Below are 19219 nucleotides of genomic sequence, written 5' to 3'. Positions count from 1 at the left end.
CTAATATATTGTTGATATGAGAGTGATTGATTAATTAAAGAGAAAAACCGCATCGAAAGCTAAGTCGAAGAATAGTTTAAGCAAAAGGATGCAATGTGTTACAGTAAAAAGAGACAACTACCTAAAGTATCAATGGAGGGTATGCATATATATACGTGTAACCACTCTACGCGTTCTCATTTAATGGCTATGCCTAACTTCCATCCTCCCCCTTCAATAGGGGTAATTTTCAGTTTCCATATAAGTACTGATACATAGAATAAAGCCTCCAAAAGCTTATTGTTGACTAGCAAGGCAGAAAAAGATGAACATCATCAAAAGCAAAGAAGAGCTTGCTCTACTCTTTGCATTTTTCTTCATAACTTGCGGGTATGCACAAGACACCCTTGTGCCAGCAATCATAACATTTGGTGACTCTGTTGTGGATGTTGGGAATAATGACTATCTTCCCACTCTTTTCAAAGCTGATTACCCTCCTTATGGTAGAGACTTTGTTAACCACCAACCTACTGGGAGGTTCTGCAATGGGAAACTAGCTACTGATATTACCGGTAAGGGGAAAAAAAAATTAAACTTGGTACTTACTTAGATTAGATAGTTTAAAGTAGATGTTGCATATATACTCATACAATAAAGTTTCATTCTTGTTGGAATGTTTACATTTTGCAGCTGAAACACTGGGTTTTAAAACTTTTGCACCTGCATATCTTAGCCCTCAGGCATCAGGGAAGAACCTCCTTATTGGAGCAAACTTTGCTTCAGCTGCATCTGGTTATGATGAAAAGGCTGCTATTTTGAGTGTAAGTTTGGAATGAATAACTTTATGTATAGGTTTGTAAAGAACCAATTCAACCCAAAAGCTTAAGCTAGTGGGTGAGGGTTTTTTTAATAGTTTATATTATTCTCTAACACGCCCCCTCACACGAGAGCTCACTGGGCTTAAAGGGTGGACAATGCACAAGCCCACCTACCTATGTTAAGAAAATTCCACAAGAAAGAAAGTGGGGGGCGGTGAGGATCGAACCCGGTATACCGAGGCTTTGATATCATGTAAAGAATTAATTCAACCAAAAGCTTAAGCTAGTGTGTGAGGGTTTTTTTAATAGTTTATATTATTCTCTAACAAGGTTAAAAACTCTCTGTTTTTAACTTCCCTTTTTGTTTTTGTTTTGGCAGCATGCTATCCCATTGTCCCAACAGTTAGATTATTACAAGGAATATCAAAGCAAGCTGACTCAGGTAGCTGGCAGTAAAAAAGCAGCCTCAATTATCAAGGATGCATTGTACTTATTGAGTGCTGGTAGCAGTGACTTTGTGCAAAATTATTATGTCAATCCTTTTATCAACAAAGCTGTCACTCCTGATCAGTATTCCTCGTACCTAGTGGATGCATTCTCAAGCTTTGTTAAGGTATTGTGTTATTGCTATTCTGTAAAACTATTGCAGTTGTTTGGTCACTATTAGAATATATGATTTCACGAATAAAAACATTTAATGGTTCCACTACTTTGTTTGGACACAGGACTTGTATGGATTGGGAGCTAGGAAAATTGGAGTGACTTCACTCCCACCATTGGGTTGCCTACCTGCTGCAAGGACTTTATTTGGTTTCCATGAGAATGGTTGTGTCTCAAGAATCAACACTGATGCCCAAGGATTTAACAAGAAGATCAACTCAGCTGCAACAAATCTTCAAAAGCAACTTCCTGGTCTTAAGATTGTGGTCTTTGATATTTTCAAGCCTCTCTATGATCTTGTTCAATCCCCTTCAAAATTTGGTAGGCAATACTTTGACTAACATATACATTCAACATAATAACATTCATCTCTTGCAGTAAAATGATTTTATTTATTCTTTCTAACCTTTCTTATGATGGTCCATAAGGTTTTGTGGAGGCAAGGAGAGGTTGCTGTGGTACAGGAACTGTTGAGACAACATCCTTGTTGTGCAATCCAAAATCACCAGGAACTTGTTCCAATGCAACACAGTATGTGTTTTGGGACAGCGTCCATCCTTCACAAGCTGCTAACCAAGTTCTAGCTGATTCATTACTTGTACAAGGCATAGGTCTTATCTCATAAGGACACGTGATTCTAATTATCTCTGTTCAATGTTCTCGTCTCGTGTGCAACTACTCATCGTGGCTGGAAGTGATGCAAAAGTTTTATATATTTTCTGAAGTCTGGAGGAATCAGTATTCTATTTAGTCTGGAGTAATCTGTATTCTATATATTTTAAATCTTGAGAAATTTCATATTTACTCGTTTGTAATAACATTTTATAAAAAGAAGAAATCTCTACTTAGTATTTATAAATGCATTGTTCTATTTTTGTAAGTTAGATTTGGACTACCATGAATGCATGAAAATGCAATCATGGAGAATTTAAAGCCAGGCATATAATGATCAGAGAATCACCATATAAGGAAGGAAAACATGTAATAGAGGCTCTTGAATTAAATCCATATGGGTAGGATTACAACCCATCCGAATATATTATGTAAAGAACCAATTCAAACCAAAAGTTTAAGCTGTTGAGTGAAGCTACATTAATTATTTTATATATCTCAACACGTCCCCTCACACGAGAGTTGAAGGGTGGACAATACACAAACCCACCTACTTGTGCGAAAAAAGAAATTCCACTACAAAGAAAGTGGGAGGCAGTGAAGATCGAACCCGGTACACCGAGGCTCTGATAGCATGTAAAGAACCAATTCAACCCAAAAGCTTAAGCTGTTGGGTGAGGCTACATTAATGATTTTATATATCTCAACATATTCCATTAAAATACATCATGAAATTGCTAAAGAGCAAAACCAAGAGTTTGTTTTCATCTCTCTATCTGTCTCACCCGATTGAATGGTCAACAGACAAATAACTTTAGAACAAGTCCAAGATGTATCAGTGAGATGAAAGCAAACAGAATCCTAACTCCTGATTTATCCTTCCTCTTGCAAAGAAACTAAGGGGGGCTTTACATTAACCCCGACAGGTCAAAAGTTTTCAACAATATTTTGCAATATGATTAATACTCGGAAATTACCAACTGCAAAGAAGCAAGTGACAGCAAGAGGAATCACTAGATGTTAAAAATATTGCGATACTCTGAACAGAATTACTGTTGATGAATGCTTACCAATGAATTTAAATGCATCCTTATTTAATACAAGGTTAGTGTCTGATACTAACAGCTAATATGGTATATCAGGATTGAGCTGTATAACCTCCTAATCTGTTTGTAATATTCACATTTGAAAAAGGTAAAATCTTTGCATATAGCAAATAAGTTAAAATGAACTATATGATGCTGATCTTCTACGTATCTGTTGTTTGACAGTTCCACTAGAATCTCTTATAGCTTCAGCATATTTCACCAAATTAGATTTCTCAGAGCCAGGCGAATCTGGTAAAGAATCCATGCGGTTTTTGAGGTCTCCTGAACCTCTTTTCCTTGGACTGAAATTCTTTGAGCTTCCCACATCTGAATTTCTCCTACTTTCATCCTTCACACTCATCCTATTTTCATCCTTCAAACTCAATGTCCGGTCCAAATTGAGGGAACTAGTTCTAGATGCGACAATGGGAGTTGCATACTCACTCCTAAGACCCTCAGCTCCAGTATCATTCCCAGTTGAGATACTCAAGCTGAAACTTGGAGAATTAATATCTTCTTGAGATCCAGATTTTTCTTGGGATGTAACTCGACTAAGTTGATGCTGGCTACCTCTGCCTCGTATCAGCTTCATAAGCTTGCCAAAAAATTTAGACTTGCTTGTGGTATTAGCTTTGGCATCAGATGGATTATCACGAGGAGAAAAATCATCAGAGTCTGTAATAAAAGAAGCCTGGGAGGAGGACCATTGGTCATAATCAAAGTCAGAAAGGCTCCGTCGCCCATCATTATTTGCATATTCAAGTATAAGCTGCTTGGCTTTCTTCTCAGATGTAGGACTTAAGCTTTTACTCAGGTCCCTTGCAGCTGTTTTACCAGGAGGGGGTTGATAGTGGCGTACTTCATGTCTTAAACAAGCATTTATCCACCGCAAATAAACTAATTCTTCAAGATCTGAACATCGATCAGCATGTAGTTGCTCAATTTCTTTCATCAAGCTTTCGTTTTCTTGTTTAAGACGCTCACCTTCTTCCTTCAAAGCATCTGCCTGCATCAAAAAGCATAAGGTAAAATTGTGTTTGACAAACAGTGATTGAAGGAAAATAGCAGATTCATTATAGTCTTATTACCTCAGGGTCTTCCAGAATGGAATTTGCAAGGATCTGAGTAGAATCCAATCTTTGAGCTAAGTCAGAATTGTCCATCTGCAGTCTCAAATTAGATTTCCTCAACTGTTCTGCCTCAGACTCAAGATCCTTTAGCCTTTTCAGCTTCATTTGAATATCTTGATCACTATTAGCAGCTTTGCATTCAAGGTCTTGCAACTTGGCAACTCTTTGGCTAAGATTTATGATATGCTCCCTGCTATGCTCAGCTTCATACTTAATTTTCTTCTTCAAAAATTTGACTTTTGTTTTTGCAGTCTCAAGCTCAGCCTGCACTTTTGCATGATCAGCCACCTGTGCCTCTAATCTCCGATTTTCAGACTGTAAGGTCTCAACCTTCAGATGGAACATCTTTGCCTCCATATTACTTATCTTCAATCTATTTTGGAGCTCCATTACAGCTGTTTCTTGCTCTCTCAGACCACAGTACTCAAGCAGTTGAACCTCAAGACTTCTTTCCCTCTCTTGAAGCATTCTGATCATGTTCCTGAGTTGCCTGATTTCTTGCTCATAGTCATCCTTCTCATGACTTGCATATGCTATAGCAGACCTTGGTGTTTCTACCTCAGGTTGGAGGAACTCATCTTTCTCTCCACTTTGTTTAGTTCTTGGAGAGTGACCAAGTGGGGAATTTTTACCAATCACCTTGTTGATGCATGTTTCTTCCTGCTATAAAAGAAAATAACCCTATTTATCTAAGCAATTTTTACCAACTTTGAATGTCTGTTTAATTTTGTAAATTGTTATATACGAAGAGATAATATATCATCAGAAGATTAAAGCTACATATTTATCTGTTTCCACAAGAATATCTTCGACACACTGATCAAGACAAAGAAGGCTCAAGTTTAACTTCAGTTGGCTTGTCCAGAAATTTTCTTTACTTCTCGCAATAGTTTATTTTTGTTTTCCCTACAAAAATTTCTATATACATACTGAGAAGGAAAAAAAAATTCTGTAAAGCTTTCTCAGCAGAAGTTCACAAGCGTTTTCCATATAGCACATGAATTCAAGGGGAACCAACTAAAGAAAGGAGAAATCTTTGTCTTTTCCTTTCTTTTTTCTTTGGTAAATGAAAATAAAAACAAAAAGTATACTCTTATGGTTTTAGTTTCTCAAAATCATATTATTAAACTTCCAAATTCCAATTAATCAACAATAATCCTAGATAACAAAAGAAGCCAGTATTATCTACTATCTGGTATTATAGATGGGGAAAATAAAAGAAAAATTACACTCAAACTATCAACAATTAAAATGACATGGTTAAAAAAAAGAACCACAAAAATACTCTTTTCTCATGTAACTTACAGTATCCAAAATATTTTCCTCTGAAACAGTGCTGCAAGAATTAGATGCTGCCCTTACACCTCCTCCTGAATTAACTTCTTTTCCATGACCTGAGAAAGACATTAAACATACACAATATAACTTAATTCATCATTCAAAAAAAAAAAAAAAAAAATTGAAAGGTTTATATGATGAAGAAACAAACATGAAGGGTGTCTCCTGGGGGAAGTAGCGGAGGGCTTAATTTTTCTGGTTCTGATGTGAGAGTAGAGAAATCCAGCAAAGGTAAGAGCCAAAGCCAAACCACATTTCAGTAGAATTTTGTTCATCCCCCTCTCCTCTCTCCCCATCACCTTTAAAAACCTTCTCATTATTCTATTCTTCATGAAGATAGAGATCACTTAGGTCCTTTTCATCATCATCCTCCATCTCATGCCCAAGAAAAAAAAAAAACACAAGACCCATTTCTAGTTTATTCCTGTAAACACAAAAATCATCATGGATAAGCAAAGCCCACATATATATATATATATATATATGTATATTAATCAGGAAAAATCCAACATCCCCAAAACCAGAAACCATCAAACATGCATGCACCACGTCTAATCAAATCATACAAGACCTACCATGTTAGGTTGATTCTACACAAGAGCATAAGCATTGAAAATGATCCACCCCTTATAAAACTAAATGAATCACGGGAAATATGAACATGCAGAACAAAAAAATGAGTGTAGAAGAAAAATATCCAAAAGCTCGACATAGATTAACATTAAAAAAAATGCAAAAACTTAAGCAAAGAAAGCTCTGTTTCAGGATATTGAAAGGGAAAAAAAAAAATGAAACTTTACGTTTCTAGGATCAAGATGAAACGCCTTGTGTTTCAACTAAAATGATTTTAGCAGAACCATTGCATTTTGATGTTGTCTTTTTGGTAACAGTTTCAATTGCGTATATGCTTGTCCCTCATACACAAAAGAACAACTGGGTATGAACGCAACCTTAAACAACAACAAAAAAAAACGCAATTATGTCTTTACCAACAAACACGGTCCATTGATTTTTGTCCTACGTAAACGGTGAACATGATGTTGGGAGTGGGTCATGTCAGAGGGAGAAACAGAACCTGAACTTGAAATTGTGAACAAAAACAGAAAATGGGTATGAGAGAGAGCATTGAAAATGAAGAATCTAGTTCCACTTATTAGTCACAACCACCAATGAAAAAGAGAAAGTAGAACAAAATGCAAATAATTGAGAAAATTAGATAACCATTCTTTTACTCATCTTAGTTGTTTAATTATGGAGTTTAATCTTTGTTTTCAGATCAAATATAGCAAATGGAGAGTCCTAATTAAGCGCCATTTTAAAGTCTTTTGCAGTTTTCCCTCCTTTGCTCATTTTTTCTTCCATGTTTCCTATTTTGTTTACTTTTAATTCTTTTGTTTTTTCTTTTATCTTCTTTCAGTTTTTGTTTGCTTATATAGGTATGGTTAGAGTTTTTATTTTATTTTATATTATTTATCATTTTATCGATTATTTCACTAATCTGGTTCGAGTTGGTAGGACCAATACCAAAGTTTTTTCAAATTTTAATACAATTGTGTTTTTATAAACTTGAATTCAAAATTATTAATTATGCTGGAATAACTTTGTACCAGTTGATTCACGTGATGGACGATATATGAGTAAAGGCTTTCATATGTCTAAACAATCATTGTGAATTTGATATTAAGAGAAATTCTTTTTATTTTAATTGTAAGATATTTTTATATATAAAAAAACCAAATTAATCTAATCATATGAATAAACTGAGTTTGATTAGTTTGTTTTAAAATAAATTAAAAAACACCAATTTGACTCAATTTCTTAGTGAATTAAATGGATTGATTCATTAAATTTTTTTAAAAAATGACATTAGAAAGTAAGAACCATATAATAACCATTTAACCCAAGTTGCAAAATTAAAACCATATGATATTCATCTAACTTAATTTATGAATCATTTATATCCGATTCACACTAGCTTATAAATTTCAAACTAAAAAAAACATAACAACAAGTGAGCCGACTCAAAATAATTCATTTTTTTATAAGATATGTACATTTTAAACTTTAAATTAGAAATTAAAAAAAAAAAAACTTGACTCAGTATGTAAAACTTTTTTGAAAATGCATAATAATTTGCGAAGATGCTAAGGCCACGTTAGTAGTACTAGTAGTATTACAAAAGAATCGAAGGATTCATGTTGGGCAACTTGCAAAAAGTTAGATGCATGTATTAAATGTAGCGCAACTTTCAAAAAATTAGATGCACGTATTAAATGTAGCATTAAAATGTTGAATTTCTTTTTTATTTTGACGTGTTTCGATATTTCCTTTTTTAAGTTAAAAATTATTTTTAAGTTAAAGTTAAAAAAAGCTTAAAAAAAATAAAAATTGTTTGATAATTACATAAAAATTTTAGTTTAAAAATTAATACATATTTCAAAAAAAGTTTCTCTTTTTATCTTCATGGTTCTTCATTTAAAAAAAGCATATAATTTAAGAAAAATTGATAAAAGTTTAAAAAAATTCTTCCTATTAGCTTTTAGCTTTTAGCCTTTTTTATTATAATTTTTTTAAAAAAACTTGTTTGACCTAATTTAGAGTAATAAGAAAAATAAAAAGATTCGTACAAGCACAAAGTAAGATGACGAAGCTTCCCTTGCTTCACTTGTTCTATTTTTTGGGTATATTTATGGGTACTTTGGATAATTCTGTTAGAAGACAAGCATCATAATAGTCACTTATTTTATTTCTTTTTTTGTTGTTGTAAGATGTGATTATTAATTTGAATTTTATCTATTTAAATTTTTATTATGTGAAATAAAAAAAACAATTACGGAAGAAGAATCATTTTGTGAAAGTCGTTGGAGACTCCGGAACGAAATGAGAGCAATGACACTTGGTGTGAAGTTGTGATTTGGTAGTTAATTGAATGAAAAATTGGTTTAACATCTCATCGAATTGAATGAATAATATTTGAACTGAATATTCTAATTTTTTCACTGTTTGTCCAAACCAAGTTGTGATACCAAGTTATGTATAGAATTTGGAAAGAGTTATATTTATAAAAAAAATTTGTTTATAAATTACACTGTTCTTTCAGAAGAACGTTAAGTTACATTATATTCTTTCGAGAGAACATAATATATTTGTAAAAAAAAATTATAAATGAATCATTTCTCATAAATTTTTTGTTAAAAAAGTTGGTTGAACATCTCATCGAACTGCTTCTTCTAATTTTTTTTCACTGTTTGTCCAAACCAAGTTGTTATGTATAGAATTTTTGTTAAAAAAATTGAGCTCTATTGAGGAAGTTTTCACACAAGTGTCCTTCTTCTCTGATCAAATTTTTAATTTCACATAATGAAAGTTTAAATAAACAAAATACAAATTCAAATTAGTAACCATCCACTACAACAACAAAACAAAAACACCACACCAAAATAAAAAACAAAAACAAAACAACTCACTGTGACAATACTTATGACAAAACTACACAAACTACCCACAAACGTATCCTTAACATTGTACTTCCATTCACTCGCATATTGTTAATTATACATAGTTGGAGTGACACCCTTCATCTAATTCTCACAACTAATTTTTGTTGCAAATTTAACAGATTTTTCTTAAAGTACTTGTATTTTAGAAGATCATTTCAGTACAATAAGAATTGGCTTAAGTGGCAATATGAGCTCTGTAATGAGCAAATTGTTAAAAAGCATGGTTCGGATAGGGAAAACGACCATTAGAATCAGCATTGGATAATTATCACATTATTTGACCCGAGATTAATTTTATATTTGTACGAACTCTTTTTCCATCAGAATCGTGATGATACCTAAAAAATCCTAACTCACTTCAAAAAGAAATTAGGATATACCAAAAAGGAGTTCACTTCGGTTTGAGGTTAAAAATACTATATCTTTATCAATAAAGCTCAACATAATTGATAGATAGTTGAATTTTTTAAGCATATTGATAGATGTTCGATAATTGGCCGTGTGCATAAAAAAAAGCTTTGTTGGAAAAAGATTACCCACTTAATATGATCTTTTGCCTTGAAAGAATTGTTGTGGGCCAAAAGATACTATGGAAATAAAAAAACAAAAAAATACTATATCTTCCTCCGTAACTCCCCATTTACCTTTTTATTTCATTATGAATTAGATAAGTTGAACAGTCATAATATACAAAATGATCGTATATAAACATAATTTAATTGGCATTCTCATAAAAAAGTTTAGGTTAAAACTTGCACTAAATTAAATAAAAAAATACATTAAATTACATTAATCAGGTATTAGTTGCTTTGAATTCATTTCAAATAAAATTCTAGATTGATGATTTTTTTTTTTAATACAAAGATTGATGAAATATTTAAGTTATTCTTAAATGAACTATAACTTTAGGGGTATTTGGTTAGGGGAAGGTTATACTTACAACTTATTTTCGTTTATAACTTCTTACAACCATATCTTAACCGTTAATTTTCATCAATCAAATCAACGGTTAAGATTTTCGCAAATCAAATTATTAATTAATTATTAATTCACAATAAATGACAATCTTTGATTGGCTGAAATCAAAGGTTAAGATATGATTGTAAAATGTTGTAAGTATAACCTTTCTCATTTGATAGAAGGAAAAATTTTAAAATCCTATGAAAGTAAGATTGGGAATTCAATTTACCCAGGTTTGGTACTGTTGAAATATTTAAGTGTAATAAGTCTCACATTGGTTGATAATGAACTAAGGAGGCCTTTGGTATGAGAAAAAAAAATTTACCCGTGAATCATGATTTCCAGCAATATGGTAAGAAATATTTTTTTCCGGGAATAATGAGTTATTTTTCTGATGCTATATTTGGTTTAATGTAAAATATTGTTGGGAATGTTGAACAAAATTACAAAAATACCTATTTGTTTGAATACATCATTTGTTTAATCATTTCCCAAGGGGTGGGAAAAAAATTATACCATGGGTCAGATGGTATTTTTCTTTGGGAAAATGTAGTGTTAAAATCTATGATGCACCAACACGGGACACGACACGACACGCCTACACGTTAATTCTAAAAAATGTCATATTTCGACACGTTGTGATATTAAATAATTTTTTTAATATATATAATATAATTTATATTTAATACATGTAACAGTCCACAATAAGTCATATAACCAATCAAATATTCAAATTTCATAACATAAATATAAACAAAAATAATTTTTCGTACTTTGTTAATTTTTCATGTCAAATTTCATAACAGAAAAAAATTGATTTATAAATTATTTTTTTTTATATTTAGTTAATAAAATAAAATTAAGACTAAAAAAAAAACTTGTCGGAACGGTGACAGCGTGTCGAAAAAATATGTCAGAACATGTCAGACGCGTGTGTGTCGAAACGTGTCGGAGTGTGTCCGTGTCGGACTCTGACACAATTTTTTCAAAAAGTTGCTTGTCCGTACTTCTGAGGTTAAAATAAATGATGGAAAAAAAATAGCAGAGAATATTTTTAAAATCTGCATACCAAACATAGGCAATTTTTTTCACCCCCAATTCTTGGGGAATCCACGCAAAATCTATACATCAAATGCCCAAATGCATATAAGTGGGAGGACCTGAATCCAATATCTTAAGGTTTTAGGTTGAGATATGGTGTTAGACCTACTTGGTGTATTTGATCCATTTAACCCATTGATGATGGTCCTCCTCCATGAGCTTCCCTTGGACCCATCTGACAAGTATAAGATTGCAAAAAAATTTCCTAAAAAGTCAAATTTTCGGAATTCATGTTTATGAAGAAAAATTCTATCTTAAAATAGCAAATTGGTGGTATTTTGATTTTGAGAATCTCATGTAATGACAATATTTATATTTTTTTGTGACATAATTGATCTCAATCCACATTTTCAACAATATTTTACAATCAATCAAATATGTCATCAAGAAAAATATCTCCAACATTCTCGTGAATATTTTGGTCTATCAAATAATTTTTTTGAAAATATTCTCAAAAAAATCACTTTTTTACCGTATTTCCAAAAATAATAATTTCCGAAAAAAAAAAAATTCTCCTCTAGAGTTCATTTGTGGAAAAATAAAAAATCACAACATTTTTTAGCTCACAAAAATGGGGTTTAGAGTCCACTAATTCATGCAAACCTCAAATGCTTTCGTTTTCGGTCTCTGGTTTTTGGGTCCCTTCAAACCCCTCATTCCCTTACCGCAGGCCATCGCCAACAACGAGTGCAAGCTTTCACATTGACACCCCACAAGACCCAAACAACACTCATGGCTTCAAATTTGAACAGAACGCTTCTTCTGAGGATAAAGTTGAAGACTTTCAAAAAGAAAAGGTGAGTGGGAGAGGGAGATTGATTGGGGTCAACTCAGTTCAGGGTGGTCTTGGAAGGAAGAAAAAGGCGAAGGAGAAAATTCACTGGGTTTGTAGCAATTGTGGGTACAGTACTGGGCAATGGTGGGGTGTGTGCAGATCCTGCAGTGTTGCTGGCACTATGAAGGAGTTTCATGAATCAAAATCCAGTGATGCAGATGGTAAGGTTAGTGGGTTTTCAGTTTTGGATGATGCTGTGGGGTCATGGCTTCCACACCAAGAAGGTGAGTTACGTCCCTTGAGATTGGCAGAGGTAAACAGGGGACTTGATCATCTTCATTGGAGAATTCCATTGTAAGATCTTCTTTTGTTATGGTAATTTATTGTAATTATTAGATATGTTGATGTTTTGATTTTGACTTCTCAGGATGTCCTATTTTATGAGTCTGACACTGGATAAGTAATGCGTTAGACTTTGAGTTTAGAATTTGAAGACAGGAAAGTACTTTGTAGTTCTGTGTTAGGGTCAACAACTCTTGAGGGGAAGTTTTTTCTTTTCTTCTCTCTCTTTGCTAGCCTCCAGAATGAACTTCAATTTGTATGGTTTTCCACTTTCAATTGTCATGATCCAAATTCTTCTAAAATCTTAAACTATTAGATGAAGGCACATGAATGGATTTATTACATCTCAGACATGTCTCCTCACACACAAGAGTTATTTGGGCTTGAAGCAAAAATTATACGCTGGCTCACCTACCTTGTGCTTAAATTTATCTTTTTATTTAGAAGAATAAAGATGGCAAGAATCTAACTCCATACCACTTTGTTATAGAGGTTCTGATACCATGTCGTTAACCAACTCTCCAAAAGGTTAGGTTTGTAAATGAAGGAACATAAATGGTTTTATTACATCTCCAACACCAATCATCTACTTTTCTCTATTATAACTCATATTAGTCATTCAAATGTTCCATCTTTTGGGTTCGTCTTGTAAAGAACCAATTCAAATCAAAAGCTTAAGCTTAAGCTTTTGGGAGAGACTACATTAATGGTTTTATATGTCTCTAACACGCCCCCTCACACAAGAGCCCATTGGGCTTGAAGGGTGGATGATATATCAGGCTCGACCTACCTGTGCTAATAAATTCTACAAAGAAAATGGGGGGAAGCAAGGATTGAACCCAAGATACCGAGACTCTGATACCATGTAAAGAACCAATCAATCCAAAAGCTTAAGCTGTTTGGAGAGGCTACATTAATAGTTTTATATATCTCTTGACAGTCCTTTTCTTAACTATTTTCCTTTATCTTTGGATGTGAATGTGATGGTTTCTCATGCTGAGCCTACCCTTTAAATGATAAAATTAGGATCTTTTTTTATTGCAAATATATATACTGTATATGAAAATTATCTTCTTCATAAGCATGTTAAATAGAAGGTTGTCAAATGGATTACGATATGGAGGACTTATTCCATGCATTGGTGTGGGAGAGTATCTTCCCATTACCTTCTCTTTTAGTCTCAAGGAAAATGTGGTACTTGTTTCAAGTGTTATACCATGTAGTTTGCTTTGATTTCAGGTCAGGTTCTTTTGGAAATGAAGTTTCTAGAGTACTTGGTGGTGGTCTTGTACCAGGTGCTATTTGATTTCTTATCTATATTGATATGCCAGCAACCATTTACATTGAGATTTACGACTATTTTGTTATTGTTCTTCCTCTTGTTTCTCTGGGTATGAAGGATTTTCCAGCTCAAAATTGCCAGATGCATTATGTAGTATGGGTGTCTAACACCATGGTCTCTTGTTTTATAATTTTCTACTAATTTTTAATTATGTGTTATTTGGTAAGAACTGTATTAGCATACCATTCTTATTTATTTTCATCAAAAGGGGTTCTTCGATCTTCTGTTATGACTGCTGAGATTAATTACAATTCTAATATTTATGCTTATCTTTACACAAACTTTTTGGCTTGACTGTGTTTGATTTGTATGTTTGATGGGTGTGGACTAGTTGAAAAGGGTTGCTGCTTTTGGTGATTTATCTTGGTGAATGGATGATCATCATTGGTATATTGTTTCTGGTGCTTTTTTTCCCTTGTGATCCTGATGTTTGAATACTCATATGAATGCTTCCAGCTGATTGTCTGAGAAGTTATAGTATCTTTCTTTATTCAAGTTCGCTAGAAGCCTCACTGCAAAGTGCATTGAGTGTTAATGGCTAACTTTATTTATTATTCTGGGTTCGAAGGCTCATTGACTTTAGTTGGTGGTGATCCTGGCATTGGGAAGAGTACTCTCTTGTTGCAGGTATGGATTTTAGGATGGTAAAACTGGATCTAAAAGCTAGATTGTTAACTTTATTTTGTGGACTTGGTCAACACCCATTAATACTTGTTTTAATTGCAACATTTGAGTTGGAAGATTGCTGCAATAATTGCAGAAGCGCACAATGATGGTGAAGCATCTCCAGTCGTGTATGTCTCTGGTGAAGAGGTTTGCTTTTATTAAGTCTCTCAACATCAACATCAACAACACCTTTATCCCAAATTAATTGGGGTCGGTGGTAGATGAACCCACATGAAAGATACAAAACGGTTGAAAAAAAAAAAAAAAAAAAAAAATAAAAAAATAAAATAAAATAAAATAAGATAAAATAAAATAACAATATATGTATATATAAATAAATAAAAGTAAAAAAGAAAGGGACAAGAAGAAGTGGGGGAAATGAAGGGGAAAAGGACTAAAAAGGGATCATCTGGAACATAGGAATAACAGCGGGTCTAACCCTCCACCATACTTATAGCTTTTCTCCATTCCGTTCTAAGACATACTGTCCGCCAATCTACATCCCACTCCATTAAATCTTGTTTTACTACTTTCCCCCAAGTAAGCTTCGGTCTACCTCTGCCTCTTTTTGTGTTGAGCTCTTGGTAACAAACTTCTGTTCTTACAGGAGCATCCATGGGTCTTCTCATCACGTGCCCAAACCACCTCAATCTATGTTCTCTCATCTTCTTAAAATTGAAAACTTGTTAAAATTCCATATTGATGAAAAGCTCATAGTGCTTTTAAAAAAATTATTCATCACTCTTACTTTTATATAATTGAAAAATAATACAAATTGATGCTAACTTAATCTGCAGAAAATTACTGTAAGCCTTATTTCAATATTGTTGACCTCGTGTTCCCCTCTTCGTATTGATATCTCATCATACCGAATGTGGATAGTGGAGTTTCACTTTTGATATAAAATTGTTATTTTTGCTCTTTAAGTCTTTTGTACTTTTTGATGTAGCTGCATTTACGTTAATTTTGTTCTTTCATGTGACAGAGTGTCGAGCAAATTGGTAACAGAGCAGATCGCCTTAGGATTGAATCAGATATTTATTTATATTCAAGTAATGATATTGAGGTGCTGGTATTTTCTTGCATTGTCACTTTTTTTACATGAATTTTGATGATTTATAACATGTTATTACTTTCAAGAAATTTGTTTGACTCGAAAGTTATTCTTAATTGGCTTGATTAGAGCATTCTACAGAACTCTGAATAATTGTATATATTTTTTTAAAATATTTTTTCATGGTGTCAGGACATATTGAAGAAAGTTCAGTATCTCTCCCCCGGGGCTTTAGTTGTTGATTCAATACAAACTGTTTATTTGAAAGGAATCATGGGAAGTCCTGGAGGGATTATGCAGGTGGGGAATCTGTCCTGCTTAATTGACATATTACCTTGCGTCATCCTACATAGCCTGATGAAGTCTTTAATCTTTATTACAAAATGATAAACATCTTATTGTTTGTATTTGAAGTTCATGAATAAGACAGGTTTAATCTGCTCCTCTACCAAAAACTGTCAAAAGTGCATTATCTATACCTTTTTTACAGTGATATGAATTACTGGTTCCATTGTACATGATATTTAATAGGTGTGAAACAGGTGAAGGAGTGTACTTCAGCATTACTGCGATTTGCAAAGAAGACGAACATCCCAATTCTTGTGGTGAGCATACATATGAACTATGCCTTTTCTTAGATGAATTTCATAAATTGTACATAATTTGAAAATCATTATCAATTACTATTTTTCCTTCTTATGGTGTATTCTTCTTAATCACTCACACTTATTTACATTTACTGTTATGGCAAATATGGAAATTCTTTTATGTTCCCTCTGCAAGCCTAAAATAGCAGAGTTCATGTGTATTATTTAATAAATGATTGGTGTTGTTTGTATGTATTTCATCCATGGATTATATGTGGGCATTTTTGTTAAAGTGGCCTTTGAATTGTTGACATTCATGACCTCAGCTTTGCTTTTTTTAATTTTCTTTCTTTTCTCTCTCTCTCTCTCTCTCTCTCTTTTGTTTTTGTATTTCAGATTGGACACGTGACAAAATCTGGAGAAATAGCAGGACCTCGTGTCTTGGAGCATATTGTTGATGTTGTTTTGTATATGGAAGTTAGTACCTTGTTACATCTTTCTTTCTTTGTATAATTGGTAAAGCTGATTTGTGCTTATCGTCATCGTTTCTACTAGTAATTGGTACCTTGGCATGATTTGTGCTCTTACATCATTAAGCCTTCATCTAGCACATTAATGAGTTTAGTTTTTGTTCCGACCTAGAGTGGGTTGGATGGTTTGGTGTGGCACAAAGATGGTCACATTGGATCCCATCTTTGTGTGGGGCAGGCTGCAGCATTTGGTGGAGTTTATCTCTGAGGACTTGTGGCTATGGGTGGTTGGCCGGAGTTACTGTCTCCTGGCCTTCTTGTGGTGTAATAGCAAGAGGTTTGTTTGGGCAGCAAATTGTTTGGGATTGTTCCTCTCCGTTGCCATCAAGCATTTGAGTGGCAGCAACCATCATAGTTCTGGCGGGAAAGGGGTGATGTGCACTCACAAGAACTCCAATGCTCAAGCCAAATGTATGAGTGAGGTGGAGTTTGCATAAAGTCGTGGCTCTTAGCAGGTACCATATTGGAGAAGCCTGGCTTTGTGCAGGCTCCTACACTGTTTCAATGCCGTGAGACACACTGCCACAGTACCATGAGACAGGCTATGCTTGGAGTTTGCAGGTGCCAACCCGTGTGATCATGATATGGGTTTTGGGCCAGTTTAACAGATCAGCCCACTGGATTGTATATTCGGTCCGCGACAGTTTCACTTCTATGTCTTTCATGCATTATAGCATGGCACCATATATAATTGAGTTTTGACAAGGGGAGGAGCACTATTACCAATTTTTGAATGAGAATGGGAGAAAGATCTCATTTTGAGTTTTGACATTGGGTGGACCTGGTGTGTATTTGCCAAATCTACATCATTTTCTCGTAGCTTAGTATTAGGAGAGAATAAGAACAAAAAGTCACAACAATTAGTAAAGAAGAGGATGGTATGAAGTTGAATAATAATAACATAAGACTGCAGAAAGTGCTCTGTTCTTGGTGATCAAGAAAGTATCAAAGAAACAGTTGTTGACTCTTAATTTTTTTTTTTTTATTCTGAAATTTAGTTTGATTGCAGGCCATGGTTCTTCCTATTCCCTTTTCAAAATTATGTTTTTACAATATCTTTTAAACTAAATTTTGGAAGTTTTGTTTGTAACACCTTTCATTTTTTGTGCACGTTACTTATAGTTGGCTTGTTGAAATCACTGCATTTTCTCTATTGATAATTGCTCATTTTAATGCTCAGTGTTGCAATCCCTAGTTTTCAGCATCTAGAATGTTTTATTTTTCCTCCTTAATCTTAGGAGTTTGTTTCGTTATTTGTTATTTAAATTCCTAGGATTAGTTTGTTTCTGATATTTTTCCTGTTTAGTTAAAATAGGATTCAGTTTTCTAGTTTTATCTCTTTCCCTGATTATAGGGATTTGTTGCACTGGAATATTTCTGGTGTCTATTTATTGTACGTTTTTTTTCTTTTAGTTTTAATGGAAAAACTGGTTCCATCATTCAAACTTTCTATATGGTATCAGAGCTTGATTTTTAAGGGACTGATCCACCCATGGCTACCAATGTGCCACTCTTTGGCACCATGAGAGCCTACCAAACTACTTCTTCCAATACCACCGGTACAAATACCACTCCAACAACAACCCCACTCAATGTTTCAGCATCAAACCAAACCAACAACAACTCAGCAGCTGTCATTACCAACGATAGTCCAGCATTAGTCATCACTGGTCATCGATTCAATGGAGACAATTATTTGTTGTGGTCACGCAGCGTTCGTATGTTCATTGGAGGCCGTGGCAAGGGAGATCATCTCACCGGTACGGGTGATGCTGCTCCTCTGGAAACTAGTCATCCACAATACAAGAAGTGGTCCATTGAAAATAACCTTGTGATGTCTTGGTTGCTGAATTCCATGGTGCCTGAAATAGCTGAAACATACATGTTGTGCTCCACAGCCAAGGAAATTTGGGATGGCGTGAAGGAAGCCTTCTCTAAGGAAGATAACACAGCTGCCTTGTTTCACATCAAGGGGATTCTTCGTGATCTCAAACAGGAGGACAAGGATGTCACCAGCTATTATAATTCACTCCTAAAATTCTGGCAACAATTGGATCTTTATGATCAACATGAATGGACTACTCCAGCCGATACTCTTCAGTATAAGAAAATTGTTGAACAAGACCGCACCTACAACCTTCTTTTGGGACTCAATCCAATCTATGATGGAGCTCGCAGCCGCATCATGGCCACTCGCCCTCTGCCATCCTTGCGAGAAGTTTTTTCTGAATTAAAGTGGGAAGAAAGCCGCAAAGTTTTGACCAATAGCATCCCAAAAGTTGATGCACCTTTGGAAGCAGCAGCCTTTGTCTCTAGACCCAACAATGCAGACTCCAGACCTAGGCGAAATGGTAAGCTCTGGTGTGACCATTGCAACAGAACTGGGCATATTCGGGATACATGCTGGAAAATCCATGGCAAGCCAGCTGATTGGAAGCCAAGACAAAACAGAGACTTTAATCATGTTGCTGCAGTTGTAGAAGATGTTCCGCAAGCAAAATCCGAAGGCCATACATTTACAAGGGAACAAGTGATAGCCATACAACGCATGCTGCAAGATTGCAATAAGGACAAATCTAATCCCTCATCTGATAGTCATCAATCAGGTACATTCCATACAGCTCTCCAATCCGATCTTGATAAATGTGATTCCTGGATGGTAGATTCTGGGGCTACAGATCATATGACTGGTAATTCCTCTCTTCTTTCTGAATACTTTCCCATTTTCAAGGCAAAA

General features: G+C 34.2%; 3 protein-coding genes across 4 annotated transcripts; 2 read left to right on the top strand and 1 right to left on the bottom strand.

Moving 5' to 3' along the window:
- The first annotated feature begins 264 nt into the window (after positions 1-264).
- Positions 265-2341, top strand: LOC133285592 (GDSL esterase/lipase APG-like). The gene is made up of 5 exons (XM_061482846.1): positions 265-551; positions 670-800; positions 1177-1410; positions 1523-1778; positions 1886-2341. Exons 1-5 carry the CDS (start codon positions 305-307, stop codon positions 2080-2082), a joined length of 1065 nt encoding a protein of 354 aa, XP_061338830.1. The 5' UTR covers positions 265-304; the 3' UTR covers positions 2083-2341.
- An 806-nt stretch (positions 2342-3147) lies between these two features.
- Positions 3148-6726, bottom strand: LOC133285597 (protein CHUP1, chloroplastic-like). Of its 2 annotated transcripts, none has more exons than XM_061482851.1 (5): positions 6615-6726; positions 5777-6049; positions 5593-5681; positions 4246-4950; positions 3148-4163 (listed from the first exon to the last, which is right to left on the bottom strand). In XM_061482851.1, exons 2-5 carry the CDS (start codon positions 5955-5957, stop codon positions 3291-3293), a joined length of 1848 nt encoding a protein of 615 aa, XP_061338835.1. In that variant the 5' UTR covers positions 5958-6049; positions 6615-6726; the 3' UTR covers positions 3148-3290. The 2 variants fall into 2 exon arrangements, with proteins under 2 accessions (XP_061338835.1, XP_061338836.1); XM_061482852.1 differs by having other exon boundaries at positions 4246-4947.
- Positions 6727-11794: 5068 nt separating this feature from the next.
- LOC133285593 (uncharacterized) lies at positions 11795-16690 on the top strand. The gene is made up of 9 exons (XM_061482847.1): positions 11795-12315; positions 13543-13598; positions 14214-14272; positions 14387-14458; positions 15297-15377; positions 15558-15665; positions 15908-15970; positions 16349-16429; positions 16595-16690. Exons 1-9 carry the CDS (start codon positions 11795-11797, stop codon positions 16688-16690), a joined length of 1137 nt encoding a protein of 378 aa, XP_061338831.1.
- The last annotated feature ends 2529 nt before the right edge of the window (positions 16691-19219 follow it).

Source organism: Gastrolobium bilobum, unplaced genomic scaffold, assembly GCF_033153095.1.
Source record: "Gastrolobium bilobum isolate Gb01-03AN ecotype WA unplaced genomic scaffold, APGP_CSIRO_Gbil_v1 utg85306, whole genome shotgun sequence".
Taxonomy (NCBI): Eukaryota; Viridiplantae; Streptophyta; class Magnoliopsida; order Fabales; family Fabaceae; genus Gastrolobium; species Gastrolobium bilobum.
This window is presented reverse-complemented; position numbering and strand designations above follow the sequence as displayed.

Bases quoted from the DNA above. Each gene is read 5' to 3' on its own strand.
- LOC133285592 (XM_061482846.1), top strand. From the start codon at position 305: ATGAACATCATCAAAAGCAAAGAAGAGCTTGCTCTACTCTTTGCATTT. The intron at 552-669 runs GTAAGGGGAAAA...TACATTTTGCAG, and splicing joins ACTAGCTACTGATATTACCG to CTGAAACACTGGGTTTTAAA. The intron at 1,411-1,522 runs GTATTGTGTTAT...GTTTGGACACAG, and splicing joins CATTCTCAAGCTTTGTTAAG to GACTTGTATGGATTGGGAGC.
- LOC133285597 (XM_061482851.1), bottom strand. From the start codon at position 5,957: ATGAAGAATAGAATAATGAGAAGGTTTTTAAAGGTGATGGGGAGAGAG. The intron at 5,682-5,776 runs GTTTGTTTCTTC...TGTCTTTCTCAG, and splicing joins CCCCAGGAGACACCCTTCAT to GTCATGGAAAAGAAGTTAAT. The intron at 4,164-4,245 runs GTAATAAGACTA...TTTTTGATGCAG, and splicing joins CCATTCTGGAAGACCCTGAG to GCAGATGCTTTGAAGGAAGA.
- LOC133285593 (XM_061482847.1), top strand. From the start codon at position 11,795: ATGCTTTCGTTTTCGGTCTCTGGTTTTTGGGTCCCTTCAAACCCCTCA. The intron at 12,316-13,542 runs GTAAGATCTTCT...CTTTGATTTCAG, and splicing joins CTTCATTGGAGAATTCCATT to GTCAGGTTCTTTTGGAAATG. The intron at 13,599-14,213 runs GTGCTATTTGAT...CTGGGTTCGAAG, and splicing joins TGGTGGTGGTCTTGTACCAG to GCTCATTGACTTTAGTTGGT.